This window comes from Stegostoma tigrinum, chromosome 11 (assembly GCF_030684315.1).
Source record: "Stegostoma tigrinum isolate sSteTig4 chromosome 11, sSteTig4.hap1, whole genome shotgun sequence".
Lineage (NCBI taxonomy): Eukaryota > Metazoa > Chordata > Chondrichthyes > Orectolobiformes > Stegostomatidae > Stegostoma > Stegostoma tigrinum.
The window spans coordinates 3,735,712-3,754,746 of record NC_081364.1 but is presented as its reverse complement, the minus strand read 5'-3'; the positions used below and the strand labels follow the sequence as shown (position 1 = coordinate 3,754,746).

The 19,035-nt window shown below is 49.6% G+C and overlaps 2 protein-coding genes across 5 annotated transcripts in view; one reads left to right on the top strand and one right to left on the bottom strand.

Moving 5' to 3' along the window:
* The window catches only part of LOC125460590 (carbohydrate sulfotransferase 11-like), a 53,885-nt gene extending 40,396 nt beyond the window's left edge, over window positions 1–13,489 (top strand). The window contains exon 3 of the mRNA XM_048548212.2: window positions 8,180–13,489. Within this exon, the coding sequence (XP_048404169.1) occupies window positions 8,180–9,034 (855 nt within the window). The 3' untranslated portion in view covers window positions 9,035–13,489. The remainder of the gene's footprint in view (window positions 1–8,179) is intronic.
* Window positions 13,490–15,814: 2,325 nt separating this feature from the next.
* Window positions 15,815–19,035, bottom strand: part of LOC125450329 (solute carrier family 41 member 3) — a 52,499-nt gene continuing 49,278 nt past the window's right edge. For all 4 annotated transcript variants that reach the window (XM_059649714.1, XM_059649713.1, XM_059649715.1 and 1 more), the window contains one exon: window positions 15,815–18,718. In XM_059649714.1, the coding sequence (XP_059505697.1) occupies window positions 18,548–18,718 (171 nt within the window). In that variant the 3' untranslated portion in view covers window positions 15,815–18,547. The remainder of the gene's footprint in view (window positions 18,719–19,035) is intronic.

The window sequence follows — 19,035 nt, the reverse complement described above, 5'->3', positions numbered from 1 at the left end:
TGTGCTTGAGCGTACAAAAGGAGGCAACCAATTTGCACTCAAGGTTCTACAGCCAGTAATATGATAACTGATGGACCATCCCTTCTACTGATGTTGGTTGAGGGATTGATGATTTTGAGTTGGGGACTAAGCATAGTGTGACAAAGTTTGCAGATGCCACTAGAGATGAGTGCACTGGAAGTTTGCAGAGGGGTATCGGTACATTAAGTGAGTAGACAAGGGTCTGGCAGATGGAGTACAATGTTGGTGAATGTTTGGTCATCCATTTTGGTAGGAAGAACAGCAAAATGAACTGTTACTTAACTGGTTAAAAGTTGCAGCATGCTGCTGTGCAGAGGTACCTTGTGCCTGAATCACAAAAAAGTTGGTTTGCAGGTGCAGCAGGTAGTTAAGAAGGCAAATGGAATATTGTCCTTCGTTACAAGAGGGATGGAGTTTTAAAATGGGGATGGAGGGGAGCTGTGTTACGGAGAGATAGTAAGAACTGCTGATGCAGGAGTCAGAGATAGCACAGCGTGGGGCTGGAGGAAACACAGCATATCAGGCAGCATCAGACTCATCCTGGCCTGTTGTGTTCTTCCAGCTCCACACTTTGTTATCTTTATCCGAGGTTGTTACAGCTGTATAGGGTCCTGGTGAGGCCACACTTGAAGTACTGTGTATAGTTTTAGTCTCTTTATTTGAGAAAGGATGCACTGGCTCTGGGGGGGGGTTGCAGAGGAGGTTCATTAAGTTGATTCTGGTGTTGAGAGGGTTCCTTATGAGGAGATATTGAGTACACTGGGATTATGCTCATTGGACTTAAAGAAGGATCTTCTGGATCTTCTAGAAACAGATAAAATTATGTAGGGAATAAAAAAGATAGAAGCAGGGATGCTGTTCAGCTGGTGGGTGGAACTATAATGAAGGGCAAAGCCTCAAAATCAGGGGGAGCAGATGTAGGACTGAGCTGAGGAGGGACTTCTTCACCTAAAGGGTTGAGAATCTGTGGAATTCCCTGCCCAGTGCAGCTGCCTCATTGAATGTTTTTAAGGCAGATTTCTGAACCACAAGAGTTAAGGGCTATGGTGAGTGGGCGTCTAAGTGGAGCTGAGTCCATGAGAAAGATTTTAGCCATGGTCTTATTGAATGGTGGAGCAGGTTCGATGGGCTGAATGGTCTACTTCTGCTCCTGGTTCTAATGTTCTCTGAGCTGACAGCATGAGGCAATGAAGTCATTGCCGACTCTACAGCTGAACGGTCATTTTAAACTGGCATAGCCCTGATGGGCAGAAAGGCTTTTTTCAGTGCTGTGGACTGCCAAGACTCTCTATCAGAACAGGGGATGCAAGAAACATTTAGGAGAGAGAAAAGCAATATTAATGTTTCTGATGGAGATAAGTTTTTCATGGGGATTGGTTGTGTTGACGCTGTTTGTCCCTGCCTACCGATACTGCCAGACCTGCTGAGTTTCTCCAGCGTTTCCTGTTTTGGTTCAGGTTTTTGGTGTGTTCCTTTGGTAAATGTGACAGTGTTGTTGATCGGTGTTTGGATGCTGTTGGTCTTCGATCTTTGGGTGCAACGATGGCGTGCTAAAAGCAACCGACTTTAAATGCACGTTTCAGAGCTGCTGTGAGGGACAGAGAAGACTATTCTGCTTTTTACAAATTGCTTTGACAGGATGTGGTTGCTGTAGGCTGACCCCAGTTTGTGCTGCCTGTCCTGTAGCATGTGTGAGATACAGGCACATCCCCACAGAGTGAACGCGCCATCATGTGTAGGGCTAAGATTGATCCCACAAGTTGCAAGTGTTACTAGCAATAAAAGCTCGTTGTTTGAGATAGTCAGTTTCCGAAAGGGTTCATGGACAAAATCTAAACATCAGGAACTAATGGACTGTCCTTGACAGGGGTTAAGAGTTGTGCATTCACCAGAGTTAGAGAGTTCCCAGCTAATTCATAGTATTTTGTTTTATTTATTGATGGGATGAGAGCATCACTGTCACTCTGATTGCCCCAGAGAGGAGGTCAAGAGTCAAGCACATTGCTGTCGGTCAGGTGTCACATGTAGACCAGACCAGGCAAGGATTGCAACAGCAACAGAAGTTGCTGGAAAAGCTCAGCAGGTCTGGCAGCGTCTGTGGAGATAAAATCAGAGTTAACGTTTCGGGTCCGGTGACCCTTCCTCAGAAGGGTCTTCCTGTTCCAGCAACTTGTTTTTTGTCCCTGATTTACAGCATCTGCAGTTCTTTCGGTTTTTATTTTGTGTAAGGATTGCAGTTTCCTTCCCTAATTTTAACGATCATTGGCAATGTTTTCATTAGACTGTCAATTTCAAACTGCTCTGGCAGGATTTGAACCTGGTTGACCAGAACGATAGTGAAGTTTCTGCACTAACCGTCTAGCAATAATACCAGCAGACCATTAGCTGTGCATACAGTTCTCACTGTTAATAGTATGTAGCTAATAGTGATGAGTATTTACTCTAACATTGAGCCTGATATCTGACTGTGCTGGGTTTTAGGTGTGTTGTAGCTAGCTGCTAAGTGATACGGAACAAGCCTTTACTGTATAATCAAGTCTGGTCCATCTGCCTAAGACATTCTGTGAATATCCTTCCCCACACAGTATTGGGAACTTGGTGAAGAATTTACCTGAGAGATCTTAAATGGTCCTGGAAGAAACTAACTTTTACAATATGTGTTAGCTTAGAACTTTACAATGCCTCTGAGAAAAGTGCTCAGCAAAATTCAGCTGCTCTTCATGAGACAGAGTGAAATAACTCAGAGATATAATAGGAACTGCAGATGCTGGAGCATCCGAGATAAATTTTAACCTCACTGCGAAGCCTCTTCTAAGGATGCCTAACCTGAAGAAGTTGCCCTCCTCCCTCTGGACAAACCTCGGGATCTCCCTCTCCCACTGCAATTCCTCCCCCTCTCTCCCTATTTATTTCAGAACCCCCTTCCCCATCTCCATTTCTGATGAAGGGTCTCGACCCGAAACATCAGCTTTTGTGCACCTGAGATGCTGCCTGGCCTGCTGTGTTCATCCAGCTCCACACTGTGTAATCTGTAGTGTGAAGTAACTGTTCATCCAGCTCCACACTGTGTAATCTGTAGTGTGAAGTAACTGTTCGTTTTTGATTTATGGAGGATAGGCTTGGTTAGAATTCCATTCAAGAGAGCAGAGCCGTGGTGAATGAAGATATTTCTGACCATCCTTACTAAATTCAGAGGACCGAGAGTGTGTGTTTCCTGCCAGGAATTGTTCTGAAATTGCATGAGGTTAGATTTTCATTCACAGCTGGAATGAGGTGCTGAACATGTTGGCATTTCAGCGTTGTCAGCCACAAAATTGGTGAGACTTCATTCCCCTCCGAATACGAAACTGAAAACTGTACACCTTAAAAACATAAAGCATGTTCACTTGGCAGCTTAAAAGTGAATGGTTCTGATGTACAAGAGATACCTGGAAGGGATGATGCTTCTCAAGAGTATTTTGGACTCTGTGTAATCTGAAATTACATTTGCGTGTATCCCGGATGGTGATGTGAATCTGAAAAGGATCTCTAGAAACAGTCCACAATTGATTTCAGTTTTGTGATCCAGACTTCAGGTGTTAAATGGTGAGAGATTATGCAAATTAGGCCTGTTTTCACTTCTCTAGAATTCAGGAGGTGAAGAGGTGATTTGATGGCAGTCTTCAAAATATACTATGTTTAAGTGAATCGAGGGCATTGGGGGGAATGGCAGGAAAGTTGAGGAATATCGCATCAGCCGCGATCTCACTGAATGGTGGAGCACACTCGATTGGCTGATCTTATGGTGCCTTCAGTCACTCCCTTCAATATTCCCCTCTAAACAGGAACAGGAAGAGACCATTCAGCCCTTCAGACCTCTCCTGCCAGTATCCATGCCCGAACTGTACCCTGACTTGGTTCACTTTCCGCAGTTCCTTAACCCTCATTACTCCCATTCAACACTATCTTTGTTTTTACTATTTAATTGAGGCCTGAGTCTCAATAGTGTTTTTACTGGGAGAGTTCCAGATTGCCTTTTGCATTCAGACATCGCTGGTGTTTTAATGGTCATTTGGTACAAGTTTGTGAAGAATGTTTAAGGATTTTAAACAGCAGGGACTTGGGGTGGGGCAGGGGGGTAGGTGTTTCTATTTTTGAAAGAGGACTTCATAAGGAGTGACAGCCCTCCAGGAATAAAACACTGTGTCATTATTTACTGACCACCAGCTGATCCACTTAGAGAATCAGAGAATTGTAGGGTTTGAGGATAGAACTAGCTGGGTAGCTCTTTCTGGAGCTGGCACAGCCTCACGGCTTTGTGAGGGGTAGGTCATGCCTTACAAACCTTATTCAGAGTGGGCTGAATGGCCTCATTGAATCCAATCACAGTACTATTCAGTGATTACAAGGTGTAGAGCTGGATGAACACAGCAGGACAAGCAGCATCAGAGGAGCAGAAAAGCTGACGTTTCGGGCCTAGACCCTTCTTCAGAAGATGTTATTATATTATTATAATATTGTATTACAACATTATTCAGTTGTTCATGTCAGAGCCTTGAGTAATGTTGCTTGTTTCTGCAGAAAAACCCAAGCTCCACTTATTCATTCCATAGCTCAGTAAAGTAACTGGGCAATGTGCATTTGTGTAACACCTTTTACATTCCTCGGCACCGCAGCACATGGTAAAGTGTTCAGCAGCCAATGCAATGATTTGGGGACGACATTGATTGTTGTACTGTGGGAAATGCAGCAGCCAGATTAGGCACAGCAAGATCCCACCAACAGCCAGAGGATAATGTGTGATGAGGTTTCTTTTAGTCTTGATGGTTATGGGGAAGTATGACTCACGGCCATGGGGTTTAATGCGAACCACATTCCATCAGAATATCGGTCCTGGGGTCTGTAACGTCGGCCGGACTGGGCAGGTGGGATCTCAGTTTTTAATATCGAGTATTAAAGGCTGACCCTCCGACAGCGCTCCCTCCCCCCTCCCCCTGCGCTGACCCTCTGACAGCGCCCCCCCCCCCCCCGTGCTCACCCTCCGACAGCGTGCCTGTCCCCTCAGCACTGACCCTCCGACAGCGCTCCCCCTTTCCCCCTGTGCTGACCCTCCGACAGCGTGCCTGTCCCCTCAGCACTGACCCTCCGACAGCGCTCCCCCTTTCCCCCTGTGCTGACCCTCCGACAGCGTGCCAGTCCCCTCAGCGTTGACCCTCCGACAGCGCCCCCCCACCCCCCGTGGCGCTGACCCTCCAACAGGGGGCTTCTCCCCTGCGCTGCAGTGAGAGTGTCATCTTGTGGGAAGGGAATGGAACTTTGGTGCTGTCCCTGTTCTGGGAGGATGTTTGATGGGGAACGGGGTTGGGGGGGGGCGGGTGGGTGGTGCCGGTGTTCATGAACACTTAATGGGAAGGTCCTGGGGCATGCGGCTGATCAAAGAGACCTTGGAGGGCAGGTTCATATTTCCTTGAAAGTGGAGTCACAGGTGGACAGTGCAGTGAAGCAGGTGTTTGGGACGCTTGCCTTTAATGGTCAGTGCGTTGACTGTAGGAGTTGGGAGGCTCATATTACAGCTGTACAGGACATTGTTTAGGGCCACTTTTGGAATACGGTGTTCAATTCCCGTCTCCCTGCTGCAGGAAGGATGTTGTTAAGCTAGAAAGTGTTCAGAAAAGATTTACAAGGATGTTGCCAGGATTGGAGGGTTTGAGCTGTGGGGAAAAACTGAATAGACTGGGGCTATTTTCCCTGAGGCTGAGGGGTGACCCTATCAATGTTTATAAAATGCTGAGGGGCGTGGATAGGGTAAATAGACATGGTCTTTTTCCCAGGGTAGGGGAGCCCAAAACTAGAGGGGCAAGATATAAAAAGGATCTAAGATGCAGTTTTTTCACACAAGAGGGTGGTGCGTGTATGGAATGAGCTGCCAGAGGAAGTGGTGGAGGCTGGTACAATTACAACATTTAAAAGGCATCTGGATGGGTACATGAACAGGAAAGGTTTAGAGGGATATGGGGCCAAATGCCAGCAAATGGGAGTAATTTATTTCGGATATCTGGTCAACATGAATGAGTTGGACCGAAGGGTCAGTTTCCATGCTGTATGGCTCTATGACTCTATGGCTGCTTTCAACATAGAGGAAGCTGATGTACTGAAAATTTTGTCAAACATTAAGATTGACAAGTCGCCAGGCCCGGATCAGATTTGTCCTCGGCTGCTTTGGGAAGCGAGAAATGCAATTGCTTCGCCACTTGCGAAGATCTTTGCATCCTCGCTCTCCACTGGAGTCGTACCTGAGGACTGGAGAGAGGCAAATGTAATTCCTCTCTTCAAGAAAGGAAATAGGGAAATCCCCGGCAATTATAGACCGGTAAGTCTCACGTCTGTTGTCTGCAAGGTGTTAGAAAGGATTCTGAGGGATAAGATTTATGACCATCTGGAAGAGCATGGCTTGATCAAATACAGTCAACACGGCTTTGTGAGGGGTAGGTCATGCCTTACAAACCTTATCGAGTTTTTTGAGGATGTGACTAGTAAGGTTGATGAGGGTCAAGCTGTGGATGTGGTGTATATGGACTTCAGTAAGGCATTTGATAAGGTTCCCCATGGAAGGCTCATTCAGAAGGTCAGGAGGAATGGGATACAGGGGAACTTAGCTGCTTGGATACAGAATTGGCTGGCCAACAGAAGACAGCGAGTGGTAGTAGAAGGAAAATATTCTGCCTGGAAGTCAGTGGTGAGTGGGGTTCCACAGGGCTCTGTCCTTGGGCCTCTACTGTTTGTAATTTTTATTAATGACTTGGACGAGGGAATTGAAGGATGGGTCAGCAAGTTTGCAGACGACACAAAGGTCGGAGGTGTCGTTGACAGTGTAGAGGGCTGTTGTAGGCTGCAGCGGGACATTGACAGGATGCAGAGATGGGCTGAGAGGTGGCAGATGGAGTTCAACCTGGATAAATGCGAGGTGATGCATTTTGGAAGGTCGAATTTGAAAGCTGAGTACAGGATTAAGGATAGGATTCTTGGCAGCGTGGAGGAACAGAGGGATCTTGGTGTGCAGATACATAGATCCCTTAAAATGGCCACCCAAGTGGACAGGGTTGTTAAGAAAGCATATGGTGTTTTGGCTTTCATTAACAGGGGGATTGAGTTTAAGAGTCGTGAGATCTTGTTGCAGCTCTATAAAACTTTGGTTAGACCGCACTTGGAATACTGCGTCCAGTTCTGGGCGCCCTATTATAGGAAAGATGTGGATGCTTTGGAGAGGGTTCAGAGGAGGTTTACCAGGATGCTGCCTGGACTGGAGGGCTTATCTTATGAAGAGAGGTTGACTGAGCTCGGTCTCTTTTCATTGGAGAAAAGGAGGAGGAGAGGGGACCTAATTGAGGTATACAAGATAATGAGAGGCATAGATAGAGTCGATATCCAGAGACTATTTCCCAGGGCAGAAATGGCTAGCACGAGGGGTCATAGTTTTAAGCTGGTTGGTGGAAAGTATAGAGGGGATGTCAGAGGCAGGTTCTTTACGCAGAGAGTTGTGAGAGCATGGAATGCGTTGCCAGCAGCAGTTGTGGAAGCAAGGTCATTGGGGTCATTTAAGAGACTGCTGGACATGCATATGGTCACAGAAATTTGAGGGTGCATCCATGAGGATCAATGGTCGGCACAACATTGTGGGCTGAAGGGCCTGTTCTGTGCTGTACTGTTCTATGTTCTATAGCCAACCCATTTTCACCCAATCACGGTCCCCATTAACAGCTTTCCTTTGTCCTCAGCTCACCGTTAGCCATCCCTTTGTCTGCCTGTCTGTACTTCTCTCTCTCTGGGCTCCATCTCCACCCATGTGCTCGCTCCTTATTCCCCTCCACTCCCTAACTTCAGCAAACAAGGTTATCTCGGAGTACAGCAGGACCTTGATCAGATGGGACAATGAGCTGAGGAGTGGCAGATGGAGTTTAATTTGGATAAATGTGAGGCATCTGGAAGGGGACGTGAATAGGAAGGGTTTAGAGGGATATGGGGCCGAATGCTGGCAGTTGGGAATAGATCGAATTCGGGATATCAGGTTGGGATGGGCGAGTTGGATCCAAGGATCTGTTTCCCCACGCTCTACAGTTCTGTGTGAGTAAGTGATGGTGTCACCTGACTGTTGGCTCTCTGTGTGTGTGTCTTGTTGCAGTTTGTCCGTTCCGATGCCCAGCAGATACACGAGCGTCGCCGTGCCATGTTGAACAAGAACTGCGCTGCCCACAATAAGCTGAGCCGTAAACGGAGGATCCTGAACGCTGGCGACCTGCGACACCTCATCGTTGATGACCAGCATGGGCTGCTGTACTGCTATGTGCCGAAGGTGGCATGTACCAACTGGAAGAGGGTGATGATGGTACTGACCGGGAGTGGCAAGTACACTGACCCCTTGACCATCCCGGCCAGTGAGGCTCACGTGGCCTCGAACCTGCGCACTCTGGACAGCTACGGCACTGCCGAAATCAACTACCGGCTGAGGAACTACCTCAAGTTCATCTTTGTCCGCGAGCCCTTCGAGCGCCTGCTCTCTGCCTATCGGAACAAGTTTACTCGCAGGTACAACACGGCCTTCCACAAACGCTACGGGACGAAGATCATCCGAGAGCACCGGCATAACCCCAGCGCCGAGGCTCTGAGGCGGGGCGCTGACGTCACCTTCCAGGAGTTTGTGTGGTACCTGGTGGACCCCAAGACTAGGAGGGAGGAGCCCTTCAATGAGCACTGGGAGACCGTTTACTCCCTGTGCCATCCCTGTCTGATCCACTATGATGTGGTGGGCCACTATGAGACCCTGCTCCAAGACGCCCGTTACCTCCTGGACCTGATCGAATCTGACCTTCGCATCACATTCCCCTCGTCCAATGTGTCGTCACGGACCACCAATGACCTGACAGCCACCTTCTTCAAGAAGATCTCGCCGTTTTACCAGAGGCGGTTGTATAAGTTATACAAACTGGACTTCACCCTCTTTAACTACTCTGTCCCCTCCTACCTGAGCCTACACTGACCCAGCGGGGGTCCCTCCTGTTGCCACAGTGGGCTTCAGGGATTCGCAGCTTAAACCGAGGCATGACGAAAGACCCTTCGGCCTATCGTCCGAGGAGCGGTCACCGTACCGGAAATGTTAACTTCTGATTAATTTTTTTTCCTTCACAGATGGTGCCAGAACTGAGTTTTTCCAGCAACATCTGTATTTGTTCCAGCATCCGCAGTTCTTTCGGTTTTTCTCCGGCCCGTCATGTCCGCCAGTGATACTCCTGCCATCCAGCCTTGTGTTCAAAAATGTCTCAAATGCTCAGATGAATAGTTTTTTTTAAAAAAATTCATTCACGGGGTGAGGGCCTCTCTGACCAGGCAGCATTTATTGCCTAGAGGAGTAGTTAAGAGGCAGCCATATTGGTGTGGGTCTGGAGTCACATGTAGGCCAGACCAGGTAAGGATGGCAGTTTCCTTCCCTAAAGGACATTAGTGAACCAGATGGGGGTTTCCAACAATTAACAGTCATTTTTGGACTCTTAATTCCAGATTTTTTTTTTTGAATTCAGATTCCACCATCTGCGGTGACGGGATTTGAACCCGGGTCCTGGAACGTTAGCTGGGTCTCTGAGTTAACAGTCCAGCGATAACACCACTGGCACTGCAGACCTTGACAGACTCACAGCCCATTGGCTTGGTGATTCTATGAGGTGTGACCTCCTCCTGAGTGGTGAATGGATGCCCCTCAGGGGAGGGGACTGTGTTCCCCGGTCACATGTTAGGCCGGACAGCTAAAAAAACAGCCCCCAACCACTCAGCCTTTCTTCCACAACCTTGTCATTTATTCCTCTCCAAACACGTCCAATCCCACAGGAATAAAAACACAAGAACTAGGAGCAGGAGGAGGCCATTCAGCCCCTCAGGCAATCAATGCTGGCCAAGCCACGCACTCATCCTGTGACCAGTGTAAATAACAGTGAGATACTGTGACTAAGATGGAGTTACTAAACCTCAGTGCTGTGTGTAATAGAAGATCACCAGGGCTAAGAAAAGGAGGAGGCCATTCAGCCCCTTCAGCCTGCTGTGCCATTCAATACCATCATGGGTGATCTCATCTCACCACAACTCCTGTTTCCTGCCCACTCTCCATAACCTTTCACCCCATCACTGATTAAACATCTGTCTATCTCCTCCTTAAATTTCCTCAAAGTCCCAGCATCCACCACGCTGTGAGGGCGTCAGTTGCACAGATTCATGGCCCTTTGAGAGAAGCCATTCCTCCCCATCTCTGTTTTATACCAGTTACCCCCTAATCCTAAAGCCAAAACCTCTCGTCCGAGATTGCCCCACACGAGGGAACATCCTTTCTACGTTTACTTTGTCATTCCCCTTTAGCATCTTATGGGCCTCAATGGGATTTCCTCTCGATCTTCTAAACCCCAGAGAGTATGGGCCTAAACTGCTCAATGTCTCCTCATCGGGCAAACCCCTCATCCCTGGAATCGATCTGTGAACGTCCCCTGAGCTGCCTCCCAACACAACTGCACCCCTCTCCGGGGAAGGGGACCACCACGGTACTTAATACTCCGGGGTGTGGCCTCACTAATACTTTGTACAACTGCAGCAACACATCCCCTACTTTTAGACTGTGTTTCTTTAGCAGCAAATGCTGAAATTCCGTTTGCCTTCCATATTACCTGATCTATCTGCAGATAGAATGGGAGGTTGGTTGGCTGGATGGCTAGTTTGTGATGCAGGGCCTCACCAACAGTTCGGGTTGAATTCCCGCACCAGCTGAGATCACCATGAAAGGCTCTCCATCTCCAGCTGCCCCCACGCCTTAGGCGTTGTGACCCTCCAGGTTAACCCCACCCTCATCGTGTGTCTGTCTTTCTGAGGGAGCACTCTATGGTCTGGCACGGTCGCGGTGACTTGACCTTTCTGTATAAACTAGAGTGGAGGACTTGTGAGCAGGAGGAGGTCACTCAGCCCTTCCACCCTGCTGTACTGTCCCGTTAAGATCCTGGTCCTGGCTTCTGGCCACATTCCACTTCCCTGTCTGCCGCCTCCCCACCCCCACCCATAATGATTGGCTGCTTTCTCGATCAAAAGTCTCACCTGGCCGTCAATAAAAGACCCAGTTTCAGGGAAGAGAAATTCACCCTTCAGTGGTCCTTGGCAACAGATAAATTCTCCTCATTCATCTGAAAGAGGATCCCTCTTATTCTTCAGTAGGGAAACTCAGAAGGGGACTGTGGCCCCCTCGAGATTCTAATCTCTTCCAGGTTTCTTGAGGGATCTGATTAAACGTTGTGTCCCAATCAGCCTCGCTGTGTGAAGTTGTCGTTTTGCCAGTTATTTGAACACTGACTTTTGTTGACCAGGTCGCTTTGCCACAGGAGGCAGTCTCACGTTATTTATTCGATCAGAACGCCCTCTCTATTGCCCTGACTAAAACCTTTCATCAAGTGCAATCCCAGCTCCTCCAGCCTGTCCGCCTTCACTGATCTTTCTCATCGCCCTCCCCGTCACTGTCCCCCAGACCCTGACGCCCTCCAGAAACAGCAGGTTACCACCAAGTCTCCAAATTGAGGCCTCACCAGAAATTTGTCAAGTTTTACTGGGAGCCTCCTAACTCTGTTCTTCTTTTCAAAATATCTGATACCCCCTTTCTCTCCCTGCGCCCCCCAATCCCAGAGACATCAGGCTCTGTGTTTCTTAACCCCCTCCTGCCACTTGCTCTGCTCTGTTCAGAGCTTTCCCAATTCCTTTCTCCACGCAGTTAACTTTCCAGCCATTCACATGTTGCTCTGGGAAGGCTGGTGGAAACATCCGGAAGGCTGCCCCTCTTGGCGACCGTCCGGAGTTTCCTGGCTGGAAATTGATGGACTTTTTCTCTCGGGTGAGGCCGAGGTAAACGGGCCAATGGAGATGAGGTACAGATCAGCCACGATCTGATGGATAGATGAGTATGTTTTGAGGGGTTGAATGGCCGCCTCCTTTTCCTAAGATGCCAGGCAAAGCCCATACAGAAGAGGCAAGCGAATGACAACAGAGCCTTTTGCTTGGATGTGTAGGAAAGGTCGGAACCCCCCAAACTAGAGAAACGTTCAACTGTTAGGCTCCCTGTTTGCTGTCTCCTGTGGGTACTCGGTTTCTGGGGCCTGTGGGGCTGGATCCCACGGTTGATTGGCTGCCGAGTTCATTGACTGCTCCATTTATAGAACATAGAACAGTACAGCACAGAACAGGCCCTTCAGCCCACGATGTTGTGCCGACCATTGATCCTCATGTATGCACCCTCAAATTTCTGTGACCATATGCATGTCCAGCAGTCTCTTAAATGACCCCAATGACCTTGCTTCCACAACTGCTGCTGGCAACGCATTCCATGCTCTCACAACTCTCTGTGTAAAGAACCTGCCTCTGACATCCCCTCGATACTTTCCACCAACCAGCTTAAAACTATGACCCCTCGTGTTAGCCATTTCTGCCTGGGAAATAGTCTCTGGCTATCAACTCTATCTATGCCTCTCATTATCTTGTATACCTCAATTAGGTCCCCTCTCCTCCTCCTTTTCTCCAAAGGGTCCTGGGTTCCCGGGGTGCGCATAGCTGGTCCTCCAGGGTGCTGTGTCCCCTGGGTGCTGAGGCTAGCTGTCCCAGGGGTTTCTCTGGCTGTGTTCTCTGACAGCATAGACGTTGCCCCTCATTCTCTGCTTCTCCGTCTCACCCAGGGACCGAGACCATGCCGTGGCCAGCTGGAGGGTATTTGCAAGCGCGGCACAGTTTGGCACAGTGAGTGGTTTTCCATTGGTATCCTATGAGTGGAACTTGCTGTGTGTGGGTGTGATTCTGTGACAGCCATCCCCCTGACTAGATAAAGGCAGACCCCATACACCCCGGGGTGGAGGTGGTGGGGTGGGGGGATTTAGGTTACAGCGGAGATAGTTTGAAGTTTACAAGCTGTGATTCCACTTTGATGAACTTTTATTTATTTAAATCCTGAGAAGGACTAAACAGATTTCCCCCTCTAACCAATCTTCCCCGCACCCCACCAAATTTTGTTTCATTTCCAGGACCAGAGGATCAGCTTTCCGTGTCTGCATGGACCCTTGTTTCAGTGAATAACTTTCATGGCGGGGTGGGGAGGTGGTGAATTGAATTAAGCCCACACACCAGGTCATCAATCCTTAGTATCTGAGGATTAACTCGGTTAATGTTCTGTATTAGTTCGTTAAAAATCTCGTTTTGGTTCATCAATATTACTCGGTGCACACTTCCTTTAACCCCCTAGTAACAGCTGGTTAAGTTGGTTAGTCCTTAGTGATAGCTCGTTAAATTGGTCGATATCCAGGTCACGGTGAAAGCTGTAACTGGACTCTACTAAAATGGGAACGAATCTAAAATATACAAAAAAACGAGCTGAAACAAAGGCTGTGAGTAGTGGAAACTTTGTTTCTAAATAAAAGCATTTTGTAAGTGACCAATTTCCTCCGTATGTCTGGATTATATTTTGCAGTCTTTGTTGCGGGCTCTGGTTTGTGTCACTCAGTGCTTTCCTTCATCTGTCAGTCAGAATGAGGGCGTCGGGCTATTCGACCATGGGGGAGCAGGGATGTAGCAAAACTAAGACTGATTCATGTTTAGGATTGCGGGGTAGGGGACGGAGATTATATGTGATGGATAATTACTGATGGGTGCACCATAACTCAATAACTACCATTGGGCCAATCACCTCCATCGGAAACAGGAGACAGATGGAGATTGGATTGGGGTTTTTACAGTTGTTATAGCTATAAAATTAACTTTTTTTTTAGTTTTTATGTATTTCCTTGATTTGCGTGTAGGATGTGGGCATCACTGGCTGGGCCAGTATTTATTGCCCGTCCCAGGTTGCCCCCTTGAGAAGGTCGGGGTGAGCTGCCTTCTTGAACCACTATAGTCCATGTGCTGTGGGTTGACCCACAGTGCCCCTTAGGGAGGGAATTCCAGGATTCTGACCCAGTGCCAGTGAAGGAACGGGGATATATTTCCAAGTCAGGATGGGGAGGGCCCTGGAGGGATATTTGCAGGGGGTGGTGTTCCCATGTATCTGCTGCCCTCGTACTTATAGATGGAAGAGGTCGTGGGTTTGGAAGGTGCTGTCTGAGGATCTTTGGTGAATTTCTGCAGAGCATCTTGTAGACAGTACACACTGCTGCGACTGAGTGTCGGTGGTGGAGGGAGTGGGATGTTTGTGGATGTGGTGCCAATCAAGCGGCTGATTCCACACACCAGGCCCTGTTACCACATGGCCTGCCATTATATACCACCTGTTATTAGTCACTAATAGTCCCCATTAACCACTGTTCACCCTCCCTGCTGATCACTGTCAACTAACTGTTCTGAGGAAGGGTCACCGGGCCCGAAACGTTAACTCTGTTTTCTCCTCCACAGATGCTGCCAGACCTGCTGAGCTTTTCCAGCAACTTTTTGTTCCTGATCACTATCAACTCTTTGTCTGTCCAACTGCTCTCCCTTTAGGCTCTGTCCTATCATTTACTCCCTACCCAATCCTCCCCCCCCCCCCCCCCCCCCCCGCTACCCCGCCATTTTTTCAGCATATAAACTGATGTTTTCCCAGTCATCATCAGTTCTGAGGAAGGGTCACTGGACCCAAAACATTACCTCTGTTTTTCCTCCAGCACAGATGCTGCCAGACTGCTGGGCTTTTCCAGCAACTTCTGTTTGTGGTCAGGTCAATGGTAACCCCCAGGATGTTGATAGTGGGGGATTCAGTGATGGTAACACTATTGAATATCAAGGGACAGTGGTTAGATTGTCTGTTATTGGTGATTGGCATAGCCTGGCATTTGTGTGGCGTAAATGCCACTTCTCAGCCCAAGCCTGGATATTGTCCAGATCTTGCTGCATATCGGCATGGACTGCTTCTGTCTCTGAGGGGTCCCGAACGGTGCTGACATTGTGCAATCATTGGTGAACATCCCCACTTCTGGCCTTATGATGGAGGGAAGGTCATCGATGAAGCAGCTGAAGGTGGTTGGGCCCAGGGCACTACCCTGAGGGACTCCTGCAGAGATGTCCTGGAGCTGAGATGACTGACCTTCAACAACCATGACCATCTTCCTATGTAGTGGGAGAGTTTTCCCCTGATTACCATCAACTCTAGTTTTGCTGGGGCTCCTTGATGCCAATTTAATTGACTAGATATTGGTTATTATTTCAGGAGCCAGGCTGATGAAATCTGTTTCCAAGGTCTCTGCTAGCAATGGGCTAGAGGCTGACATTCCAACGCTATCGCTGTCGCAGGCAAGCCTCCCAGCGACCGGGCAATTCATGGACGGTTCCTGTTTGTTTTTTCACTCCAGATCTTAAGCTGTGATGGTGCCAGGCATTCCTCAGCGTTGAGTACGTCAGCCATCAAAACAGTGACCCTAGCAGAGCCCCTGGTGGTCAGCAGTTCCACAGTGCCCTCACCTCAGTGTCAGCACCTGACTTTGCCTGTCTGTTCCAATCCCTCCCAGCCCTAGAGACACTTCTGACTACTGTACTAACACAGCAACAATAACTTCGATAGTAGACATGTCGGTCAGGAGACACGAATGGGAATGTACAAAAGCAGCATCCAATTGATTTAGGCAGAGAATTTCGATTCTACCGCCCCACTGCATCGAGCTGTATAACACGGCCATCAGCCCAGCTCCGCACCTCAAGCTGTCTCGGTGCAGTTACTGTTTGGAGGGTGATGCTGAGATGTTACAAAGTGGGAACTGTGGATACAGGGGTAAATACAGTCTCCACACTTGGCTCAGTGAACACTTTTATTAGAACATAAAGCTCCATTTAATTTTCTTCTGATACTAAAATATAGTAAATATTCTATTTTACAAGCTGTGTAGGAATAATTACACTGACCCGTGCACAATGATTCTCACTGGGGTACGGGGTCCCACACACACACAGACTCCCACTGGGGTACGGGGTCCCACACACACACACACTGACTCTCACTGGGGTACGGGGTCCCACACACACACTGACTCTCACTGGGGTACGGGGTCCCACACACACACTGACTCTCACTGGGGTACGGGGTCCCACACACACACACTGACTCTCACTGGGGTACATGGTCCCACACACACACTGACTCTCACTGGGGTACGGGGTCCCACACACACACTGACTCTCACTGGGGTACAGTCCCACACACACACTGACTCTCACTGGGGTACGGGGTCCCACACACACACTGACTCTCACTGGGGTACAGGGTCCCACACACACACTGACTCTCACTGGGGTACGGGGTCCCACACACACACTGACTCTCACTGGGGTACGGGGTCCCACACACACACTGACTCTCACTGGGGTACAGTCCCACACACACACTGACTCTCACTGGGGTACGGGGTCCCACACATACACTGACTCTCACTGGGGTACGGGGTCCCACACACACACACTGACTCTCACTGGGATACAGGGTCCCACGTACAGACTGACTCTCACTGGGGTACAGGGTCCCACACACACACTGACTCTCACTGGGGTACAGGGTCCCACACACACACTGACTCTCACTGGGGTACGGGGTCCCACACATACACTGAGCCTCACTGGGGTACCGTCCCACACACACACACTGACTCTCACTGGGGTACGGGGTCCCACACACACACACTGAGCCTCACTGGGGTACCGTCCCACACACACACACTGACTCTCACTGGGGTACGGGGTCCCACACACACACTGACTCTCACTGGGGTACAGGGTCCCACACACACACTGACCCTCACTGGGATACAGGGTCCCACACACACACACTGACCCTCACTGGGATACAGGGTCCCACACACACGCTGACTCTCGCTGGGGTACGGGGTCCCACACACACACTGACCCTCACTGGGGTACAGTCCCACACACACACTGACTCTCACTGGGGTACAGGGTCCCACACACACACACTGACTCTCACTGGGGTACAGGGTCCCACACACACACACACTGACTCTCACTGGGGTACGGGGTCCCACACACACTGACCCTCACTGGGGTACAGTCCCACACACACACACTGACTCTCACTGGGGTACGGGGTCCCACACACACACACTGACTCTCACTGGGGTACGGGGTCCCACACACACACACTGACTCTCACTGGGGTACAGTCCCACACACACACTGACTCTCACTGGGGTACAGGGTCCCACACACACACACACTGACTCTCACTGGGGTACGGGGTCCCACACACACACAGACTCTTATTGGGGTACAGGGTCCCACACACACACACTGACTCTCACTGGGGTACGGGGTCCCACACACAGACTCTTATTGGGGTACAGTCCCACACACACTGACTCTCACTGGGGTACAGTCCCACACACACAATGACTCTCACTGGGGTACAGGGTCCCACACACACACACTGACTCTCACTGGGGTACAGGGTCCCACACACACACAGACTCTCACTGGGATACAGGGTCCCACACACACACACTGACTCTCACTGGGGTACAGGGTCCCACACACACACAGACTCTCACTGGGATACAGGGTCCCACACACACACACACTGACTCTCACTGGGGTACAGTCCCACACACACTGACTCTCACTGGGGTACAGGGTCCCACACACACACACTGACTCTCACTGGGGTACAGGGTCCCACACACACACACACTGACTCTCACTGGGGTACAGGGTCCCACACACACACTGACTCTCACTGGGGTACAGGATCAGAGTGTGGGTGATTGATGTAACATCCTGCAGTTTCCTTTGTCTCTGAGTGAATGGGTGTGAAATCGCAAATGGGTTTCATCTGAGATTTCTGCTACATGCTGACATTTGGTTAGAAGAAGCTGGAGGTCACATACTGTAGAGATAATCGAGAGTCTGATCCAGGCAGAGGAACACCAATAACTAGATCCAATCACAAACTACTCAAGGTCAAGAGTCCAGTTCCAGTGAGGAGGATGGGATTGGAAAACAATTGGTCAGTGCGAACCCTGTGCACAGCATTGATTTGAGAATGATTGGCGGTTATATTTCTGGGCTCGCTCGTAAAAGGAAGAACCTGGAAAAGATGCTTCGAGCTGTACACTGAGAACGCTCTGGGAAGCCTGGAGAGTGGAGTGGCCTTCCGGCAGGTTGTGAGGATTACATAGGGCTGTGATGTGATTAGCAGAGAGAGAACAACACATCTTACTGAAGGGTCAGGAACAAGGGATTTGCTCAGTGAATAGCATCATTCACTCCTACAGTGGAAGAGAGAGAGACAAGTGGACTATGAACACCATTAGCATGCTGCTGCTGGGCCGAATGGACTTTTCCAGCAACTGTTTTGGTTTGAAGCAGAAATTGCCTGAATGTTGCCCTGTCCCCAATCTTGAGCTGGTTCATGTTGACATCGCGTACATTTACTGACTCCAATGCTAGGATCCCCCGGAACTATCGAGAATGTGGGCTGGGCTGGATCTCGTTTCCTGCCATCTTTGTCAGGCTTTCTCAGGATTCACTCTCTGCTCTCGACATACCAATCAATATAGAAGCAGAGAGCCAGTAGCCCAGTGCCCAGTAGGTCACCCAGGGCTGTCAGGTAAGGGATGCAAAAGTTGTCAGGGTCCAGTCCCATTCGCCAAGTGAGGCGTACGATGAGGTCAGCGGCATACAGCAGGAGGGCAACCTGTCCAGGGGCACAGAGACACCAAACAGATCAGAATTGAGATAAGCCACCACTCCCCCTCACCACTGACCGTCTGACAGCGTGATGCTCCCTCGGTGCTGACCCCCCAACAGCGCGACGCTCCCTCAGCACTGACCCTGCGACAGCGCAGCGCTCCCTCGGCGCTGACCCTCCGACGGCGCGGCATTCCCTCAGCACTGACCCTGCGACAGTGCAGCGCTCCCTCGGCGCTGACCCCCCAACAGCGCGACGCTCCCTCAGCACTGACCCTGCGACAGCGCGGCGCTCCCTCGGTGCTGAACCTCTGACGGCGCGGC